Here is a 9,250-nt window from a genome sequence, read left to right as displayed (position 1 = left end):
GGCCAGATGATATTTTATTGAGCTGCACATTGAAACCTGTATGGTTTTATTCACCAATGTCACCCAATAAATTCCATTAAAAGATAAATAATAAAGTGCAGTTCCGTGTATTTTAGAATTGTGCAGCATCGCCACAGTTTAATTTTATAGATTAACGTTAGCTAGCTGGTTTGGCTCAGTGGATAGAGTGTTGGCCTGCAGACTGAAGGGTCCCAGGTTCAATTCTGGTCAAGGGCACGTACCTCGGTTGCGGGCTCCTCCCCGGCCCAGGCCTTGGTCTGGTGTGCAGGAGGCAACCAATCGATGTGTCTCTCTCACATCGATGTTTCTCTCTATCTCTCCCTCTCCCTTCTACTCTCTCTAAAAATCAATGGAGCTGTAGCTGGTTTAGCTCAGTGGATAGAGCGTCAGCCTGTGGACTGAAGTGTTCTGGGTTCAATTCTGGTCAAGGGCACATGGCTCAATCCTCAGTAGGGCATGTGCAGGAGGCAGCCGATCCATGATTCTCTCTCATCATTGATGTTTCTATCTCTCTCTTCCTCTCTGAAATAATGTGTGTGTGTGTGTGTGTGTGTGTGTGTGTGTGTGTATCAATGGAAAAATATCCTCGGGTGAAAGCTTAAAAATAATAATAAATAAATAAATAAGCAATCACTCTGCCCCATAACCCATTTTCCGTTTGAAGAAAGGAATAGCTTTTCCCTGCACCCTGAAATTATTCTAGTCCAGTTTATCACTTACTGGCCCCTGGGCACCCCAGTGGCTCAGTCTGTTCCCCCAGGACATGGTGCAGTGAAGGCAGAGCGACTCCCCTCGTGTTTACTGGAGATTTTGAAACAGAAGTCCTTCCCGAACTTGGCTCCCTTTTATTCAAGTTGCTATGTTCTGTTCTCAGCTGCCTTGGTGCCTGCTTCCTAATCTATATCGTACATCAGCCACAGCTCCCCACAGACACCGTCGGTATGCCAGGGGTGGGCAAACTTTTTGACTCGAGGGCCACCATGGGTTCTTAAACTGGACCGGAGGGCCGGAACAAAAGCATGGATGGAGGGTTTGTGTGAACTAATATAAATTCAAAGTAAAGGAGCGGAGGGGAGAGCAAGAGAACCGGATAGAACAGCCGGATCCAGCCCGCGGGCCGTAGTTTGCCCACGGCTGGTCTAGACCCTCTAGAGAACAGGAAACCTGGAAGTTATGGTTTTCAGTGTGTTTATTTTTTTTTATCAAAGTCATACATTTTCATTAGGGGACCAAATGCAGTTTAAAAGGACACCCGTATGGCATCTCTCCTGGATGTCTCGCCCATCCCCGTTTCCACGTGATCGCGTCACACCCAGAGGAGGTAGGTAGATCTATAAGCACCAAGGTTCCCGTTTTTTCAAAGAGAAAAAAAATACACAGTCGAGACAACATAATTTATCACAATAGACACGACGAATCATTGGCAACGCCAGACTCAGGCTCCAAGACAATCGAGATGCTTCGTGCCCACGCCGTCCACCAGCCGACCCTGTCCCTGTATCCTCTCCAACCTCAGCAGTACCACAGACTCCACACAGAGCCGAGTGCGCCGAGCAATGCTAGCCACGTGGAACGCTCCACGCTTCCCTCTCCCCTTCCTAGCTTTAGGGGAAAATGTGGGCTCGGCAAATAGTGACCTCTGAGTTTCCTTCCACAAGAGCAAACCACTCCTTCACCTGCTGAGCCGTTTTTACACCCAGGGACCACTCTCAGCCCCATGGAGCCCCAGATCCCAGCTCTCCTCTAAGCTCGCCTGAGATCAGTCCATGCTAACTCACATCCTGACCTTTTCTTCACGTTCATGAGACTCTGTTGCCATATAGTTGAGATTGCACAGGTGGAGTGGAAAGAATTCTATTTAAAGTCACTGCATTTTAAAACGTTCTCCTGGGACACAAACAAGTTCAACAAGAAATACACTCCGCTTAGCGAAATGTGTGGAGCACTCCTACCCGGAACGGAGACCCCCTGCCCTAACCTTGGTCAATGGGTGATGGCCGGTCTAGACAACTGGGAAGAGTAAGGGCTGTGGTCACGTGAACTCAGGCTAATTGTCTCAATAGTTCAGGACAGCATGGCGGCTTTGAGATGGCAGTTCCCCCCCCCCTTCCCTCCCCCCCCCAACCCCGGGCACAAGAGGCACATTTGCTCTGGGACATGACACAGAGTCAACTTCTAAGTCAATATGTCAACACCCACGTCACGAGGAAGGGTGGCCCCTGGGAAGGCATGAGAGTCACTACAGGGTGTACTTTGTGCAGCCACAGGAAAAGGTGGACCCCAAAACAAAGCATGTGTTCACGAACAATGCCCATGTTAGTCATGCAGTCCACACACACGGTGCCGAGGGGCTAAAGCATTCCAGGCACCGCGAATGCCAACATGAGTGAAATCCCAAACACGGGGCACCCCCAGTGGACATTTTTAAGGAGACCAGAAAATCCTCTTGACTCCAGACTACCCCCCCACCCCCACCCCCCACGGGCCTTGAGAGCTGTGGACGGTTTCCTCAGTATCGTTATTCCTGACTGACTGCTTTTGGAAGGTTGCCTTGTTGGCGGTCCCCACTTCGTGGTCTTTCCTCTGACCTCTCATGCCAGCAATACTTCCATCTGGCTCTGTGCCCCTTTGGGGTAGGTACTATTCCCAGGCCCCCCATTGTTCTCTCCTTCAACGAACAAGCACCCAGGATAGGGACCAGCAAGCTCCCACCCTCGGCTTCCTTGAGTTTATCAGTTTATCGGGTTGATTTTTCTTGCACCAAAAAAAAAACAATTTGACAGGGGTATGATGAAGAGTGAAATCTTTCTTTTAAAAAAAAGAAAAAAGGATAAGGGGGATCTGGTAGAGAAAGTGGCAGGAACCAGGGGGGCCACAACTCTGGAAATCAATAGTCAAGGGTCACAAACAACGTGGACACGCTCCATCGACCTGAGACACACGTGCCCCCCGCACCGCGGGGATTCTGTTTCTCAATCTGCATCCCCATCCGTGAGCGGACTTGTCTTCCGCGGCTCTGACAGGCTGTGTACAGCTGCCGGTATCACACTGGCCCCAAACGCCCAAGTTCACAGCAAACTCGTTACCGTGGTCTGGCTCTCCTATAAGGACACATGTACACATTTATCGACTGGGCAAAATTGACAACCGGCTGGTTTCCCTTCAACACCCCAGGACGGGACTAGCAGGGGGCAGAGTAAGCAGTCTGGCCTTTCCGAGAGCGGTCGGCAGCCAAAGGCAGGACTCAGGCGAAGTACGCGTGGCAGAAGACGGCCACGGCCAGCAGGATGATGCCGTTGATGTTCACCACGGTCCTCCACAGAGGCTTCTCGGACGTGTCGGTCAGCTTCAGCTTCATGGCTGCCTCCTCTTCCTTTGTCATCTTGGGGCCCTTCTGCTGGTCCAGGCCACAGAACAGGTCGTAGGCCTTCCGGCAGCATCCTTTTTTCTCCTCGGGAGCTTCTGTGTCGGGGAAAAGGAATAAAAGAATTGTTGGCTGCAGAAGCAGGAGGAACTAAAAGATGTGGCTCAGTGGTTGAGCATCGACCTATGAACCAGGAGGTCACGGTTCGATTCCTGGTCAGGGCACATGCCCGGGTTGCGGGCTCACTCTCCAGTGTGGGGCGTGTAGGAGGTAGTGGATCAATGATTCTCTCTCATCCTTGATGTTTCTCTCTCTCTCTCTCTCTCTCTCTCTCTCTCTCTCTCTCTGTCCCTTCCTCTCTCTCTTCCTCTCTAGAATCAATAAAAATATATTTTTTAAAATTCTCTGGTAGACAAAAAACTCTCAATGGTGGTCACCTCTGGGCCAAGTAATGGAAATGGGTCCATTTTTACTTTTTAATGTAGAACTTTATGTGTTGCTTGTTTTTAAATCATATACATAAGTTATTTTATTTTATTTTTAAATTTTGGATTGTAAAAGACCTTGCCCTCTGCAGAAAATATTCCAGAAAGTCTCTATGTCCCATTATACTCATCTGTAAAACTGGAAGAATTATACTTGCATTACCAGTCTTTTAAAAGGACGATGTGGTGCCAAAATGAAACACTAGACTATTGTAAGATATTCATAATTAAAATGCACTGTGGTCATACCATTATCTGCCATGATGATGGTGACAATGATATAGGGGTGACTTCTCATACTGCTGTTTCTTGGAAAATGATGAGGGGACACCCACTGTTTATAAAAGCCCTCTAGAGATCTTAGTTTATTGTACTTTAAGGGCAGGACATTCAGTATGATCTCGCCATGCGTTCAAAAAACAACAGAATTCAAGTACTGCCACGAACCTCAGAAGTCACTAAGCTAAGATTCTCCAGCCGGCGTGGGAGTCCCCGCTAAGCATCCCTGATCGATGCACACTGGCTGCTCCCCCCTTTCCAGATAAACCTGGAAAACTTCTCTTCCGTGGCCATCACAATGGATTCTGTTGTGGAGCCTGATTTCACTCACGGTTTCCAACAGTGCTTTGAAGCCTAGGCTACCACTGAGAATACTTTTGTGTGAGGAGCCTGAGCTTTAGAAAAATGGGATCACTCGCCCAGGGTAGTGAGCAGAGAAGTCAGGATTCAATCTCAGTGCTTCCTGAATCCCACTACCACAGGCTGTCTCTGCACGATCTTGCCTCTTTGGGTTAAAAGTGGATGAGTTCTTTCCAACCAGGTCTTAACCCTGTCCTCTGGTGCAAAAAAACAAATAAATTAATAATAATCTTTGGCCTACACAAAAACATTCAAAATAGTCCTCATTCCATGGCCCTTTAACGCCTATGGTGTTCTCACTCAATGTGGGGACATTTCTGGAGGTGGGAGAAGTGGGGGCCATGCCAGCTCCCGGGGAGCAGGAAGGGGCTGCCTTTTCCAGCACCAGGATCAGCTGCCCTATGGCCCTGGGCTCCTTCGGTACTTCCTGTGTAGCCACAGGTTTCAGAACGGAAAGGTCTTTCGAGATCGAAGGCAGATTGTATCAGAGCTGGGGCCACTGGCAAAGCCTTTCTATTCCGGGGTCTCCATGTATATGCTTTCAAAATGAGGTGATAAGACCAAGTGGTCTTGGGCCCTTTGCAGAGCTAGGGTTCTGCGATGTTCCTAATGGCCCGGATCAGGGCTTGTTCTGCTGTATGCCGCTCCCTTCAGATGGAGGGATGAGACCTTCTGCTCAACACCAGGTCAAGAGCACATGACCTTGCTCTAGCCTGTTTGGCTCTGTGGATAGAGCGTCGGCCTGCGGACCGAAAGGGTCCGGGTTGGATTCCGGTCAAGGGCATGTACCTTGGTTGCAGGCTCCTCCTAGGCCGGGGCCCTGGTCAGGGCACATGCAGGAGGCAACCAATCAATGTGTTTCTCTCACTGATATTTCTGTCTGTCTTTCCCTCTCTCTTCCACTCTCTCTAGAAGTCAATGGAAAAACATCCTTGGGTGATGATTAAAAAAAAAAGAAGAAGACGAAACATATGCCCTTGAGCTCCCACACCTGTGTACACCACACATTAACACAACCCTTCCCTGTGTAGGGGAAAAAAAGTTGCAACATAGAAGTTGAGGAAAGCATTTCTCCATGATCAGGATGGGTGTCTGCACGCTGACCGAGAATCATCTCAATGGACTGCCTGAGAAATGTGGTTCTCTAAATCTTAGGCAGCTAAGATAAGATCCTGAGCCTCCATTCCATCTGCTGATGTCATTCAGACGAACAGTAGCTGTGTTTCCGTCTGCTGTCAGTTCACAGGCTGTGTCAGAAGAGCTCTGACTCTTCCCTGGTCCCTGGCCATGCCCAGATCAAGTCAGGGTGGCGAGTTCCTCACCCACCCTTCCTCACTGAAGGCTGTGCACTGTGAGGGATGGGGGAGCTGCAGTGATTCTATACCTCCCTCCTCCCCTTCTGTGCCTCCTCCTCTGTGCCTGCAAGCTTTGAGCGAATGTCCCAAAACCCACTTACTCCTCTCACACCGCCCCACCCCGCTCCCATCTCCCCTCCAGGAGAGAGATCTGGGCTTTGATGAAGCACTCACCTATTTCAAAGGTCTCCTCTGGGGCTTCATCAGTGTCCTCCTCGGTGGCATCCAGGTCGATCCGCTCCTCTTTGCTGTTGCGCAGGCTCCAACACAGGCGGTAGAGCTGTGGAGGAAGCAGAACAGGTCAACAGGGAGAGCCCAACAGGATCTCGGGCCAAGGAGCTGGGGGAACAAAGAGCTATGCATCCAGAAAGAAAAAGGAAGGTGGCCTCTCAGTACCAATAAGAACACAGATAACAGTTCCCATCCACGGCATTATATCGAAATATGTCAGGAACTTAGGTGTAAATCAGAGACGTGTACACATTAGCCCCTGTGACATATGCATATTCAGAGGCTAAGAAGATGCCTTGAGTACAGAAATAAGTGGTTTGAATGAATGAACTCTTGCTGCCTATGAGAAATGAACTTGTTCCTTTTAGCACTGGTTCTGAGAAACAAGACTAGACACCTATCTGTCCAGACCAACCGCATAAGATCATATTGTTGTACTGTGTGTGTTTGGGGAGAGAATCTGTAGAATCATGAGCCATTGAGAATCGGGAAGAACTGGAGGCACCATTTCTATTGACATGGGTTAACAAAACCCTTTGTCTTTCTCTGTGGACAAATATGATCTTGCTCTGTTCCTTGGAAACCTGGAAACGGTAGAATGCCAGCTGTATTGGGTTACCAGACTATATTGCTTATGGTGAAAACGGCCTATAACTGGTCATCTTCATCTGCATTGGGAGGGCTGTGAATATACCCTAAACCAAGGGCAACATCTAGAGCGAAAGAAGAGTACTTGCCATTTTTGAAGTCTTAAATCAATTGGACTTTAGTATTGTTTGAAATTTCCTTTGAATTTTATGGGCAACTGTTTAGGGACTTAATTAGGGAAAAACTGAAGGGTAAATCATACTTCAGATTTCCCTGAGCGTAGTGATTTTTGTAACCAGGGATGTCCCTTGCTGGGACCCCTGTAAGTTCTGACCATGGAACTATTACAAGAAATTTAAGTTCCTATCAAGGGCATGGGCATCTAAGCCAGTGTAGCCCTGTACCTGCCCTAGTGACCTCATATCCTTACACCTGAGCTGTCCCTTGGGGAGCATGATTCAGAGAAGACCCACTGGATGGAAATGTAGAGCACTCAAAGACTCCTGCAGAAGACACGTGCCTGAGACTGCGCAGCCGGCACGCTGAGCTTCCTGTCCTGTATGCTTCTGCATGACACCATTGGCAAGGATGTACTATGTAGTCATGTGAGCGTGAGATGTCTCACTGAGCCGAGGGCCAGCAAGATGGGCATTGCAGCCTGAACATGTGAAACAGGACAGGACAGGTTTCCCAAGTGGGTACTCACATGCACATCGGGAATGGGCTTGGTGCAGAGGGAGACGAGGAGGATGATGATGATAGAAATGGCAAACAGGATGATGGCAAAGTACAGGTAGTGCACACCACAGATAATCGTGGGGCACTGGCTAGGCTCCATGCAGCTCCCGGTTCCATAAGCAAACTCGGCGATCATACGGGACACCCCGATCAGAAATCCTATGATCAGGCCCCAGAAGGCTCCCTGGGAAAGAAAACCGTGGGTTACCAACTGCTGAACACACAAGACCGCTGTGCACTCCGAGCGACAGAGGCAGGAGAAGAAAGGTGAGAGCAAAGACAGCTCCAGGCCCTCTGAAGCCAGAACACGGGGGTGCAGAACCTGGAAGCACTCCCACCCAAACCCTCAGCAGCACACCCATTCCCGCTGGAGAGCGCTGGGAAACAGAGTCCCTCCCACAGAGAGCGGGCACACCCGGGTGGGAATTTCTGCACCAGAAAGGGCCTTTCCGGCTGCACACGAATGCTACCTACGTGCTCATTGACTCTCTTGCAGAAAATAGCAAGCAGGAAGACGGCGGCGATGGGGGGTCCCAAGTAACTGGTGATGGACTGGATGTAGTCGAAGAGCTGCCCACTTTGTGCTGACTGTACGACGGGCACCCAGGCGATGCTGATGCCAATCAGCACCAGGATGAACACTCTGAAAGCAAAGCCCCCGCAATAGTGTCAATAATTGGCTCTACATGAATAGATATATATATTAAATGAGCAAGTATGTACACACACGCACACACACACACACACACACACACACACACACAATGTGACCACAGCAAGGAAACATCATTAGCAAATTCATTCTTGAGGCTTTTGTTCTCCCATATTCTGCCTCCTCGAGAAAGTCATCTGTACCTGTAAGTGAAACGCACTTGACTTTCAATCGCCGCCTAAACCAGCCGCTACCACAAGAAATCCCACTTTGAGAGGCAGTAGAGTGTAGGAACAAAGGGGTGTGGACTTTGGATCCAGACAGTCCTGGATTCAAATTGTTCTTCTCTCTTTGTGACATAGGACACCTTGCTTGACGGCTCAGAGCCTCCATTTCTCTCACTGTACGCTGGGAATAATACCACTGATCTTGCCAGGTTGGGATAAGGATTAGCTATAGTCAAACAAATCGTGGGCAAATAGATCAGCCAATAGTAAGCATTCGTTTTGCTCATTGATAAATTGGGAGTTAGATTAGATGGTCCCTGATGTCACTTCTCACTCCAGAGGGGCACTTCAAAGCCGATGCCACTGGAAGGAAAATATAATGAGGTACAGGGGCTGCTCCCACACTCCCCAAGCATCTGCCGTCTTCCCTGGCTTGAGGGAACCCTATAATTATTCCCGCTTCCCTGGTGAGGGCAGGTGGGAGCTTCGTTTACCTTCCTGCAATCATGAGCTCTTTCTCGGTTGCTCTCTTCCGGATCTTGGTGTAGATGTCCATGGTGAAGAGGGTGCTGGCGCTGTTGAAGATGGAGGTCAGGGAGCTCATGAGAGAAGCCAGCATGACTGACAGCATCAGGCCTCGCAGCCCTGGAAGAGAAGGGGGTTCTGAGTGGTACACGCCGCACCTCAGCTCTTTTGCACTTGGAACATGTGAGGACTCAATGTTTGTTTGCTTTCTGAAATCATGCCATGGTTGGCCTTTGATTTATCTCTCCAGAAAAACCAGACATTTTAAGGAATGGACTGTGGCTTTACATTATATTGTAAACCCACAGCAATCAACAAGGAGATAGGAATAAAATATATATGAGGTTAACACTTCGCAGTTGGATGTTGGTGGTGATGGTGGTGATGGTGGTGATGGTGGTGATGGTGTGTGTGTGTGTGTGTGT

At 49.1% G+C, this 9,250-nt stretch overlaps 1 protein-coding gene across 1 annotated transcript in view; it reads right to left on the bottom strand.

Annotated features, from left to right (window-relative positions):
* Positions 1-1,222: 1,222 nt before the first annotated feature.
* SLC5A1 (solute carrier family 5 member 1) overlaps positions 1,223-9,250 on the bottom strand; it is a 43,031-nt gene continuing 35,003 nt past the window's right edge. The window contains exons 11-15 of the mRNA XM_080650048.1: positions 8,795-8,945; positions 7,896-8,064; positions 7,390-7,605; positions 6,039-6,144; positions 1,223-3,483 (exon numbers count right to left, since the gene is read on the bottom strand). Of these exons, the coding sequence (XP_080506174.1) occupies positions 3,266-3,483; positions 6,039-6,144; positions 7,390-7,605; positions 7,896-8,064; positions 8,795-8,945 (860 nt within the window). The 3' untranslated portion in view covers positions 1,223-3,265. The remainder of the gene's footprint in view (positions 3,484-6,038; positions 6,145-7,389; positions 7,606-7,895; positions 8,065-8,794; positions 8,946-9,250) is intronic.

The sequence above is a fragment of the Plecotus auritus genome (assembly GCF_963455305.1).
Source record: "Plecotus auritus genome assembly, chromosome: 13".
Classification (NCBI taxonomy): Eukaryota; Metazoa; Chordata; class Mammalia; order Chiroptera; family Vespertilionidae; genus Plecotus; species Plecotus auritus.
The sequence above is the reverse complement of the archived record's forward strand: the minus strand, read 5'-3'. Positions and strand labels throughout refer to the sequence as shown.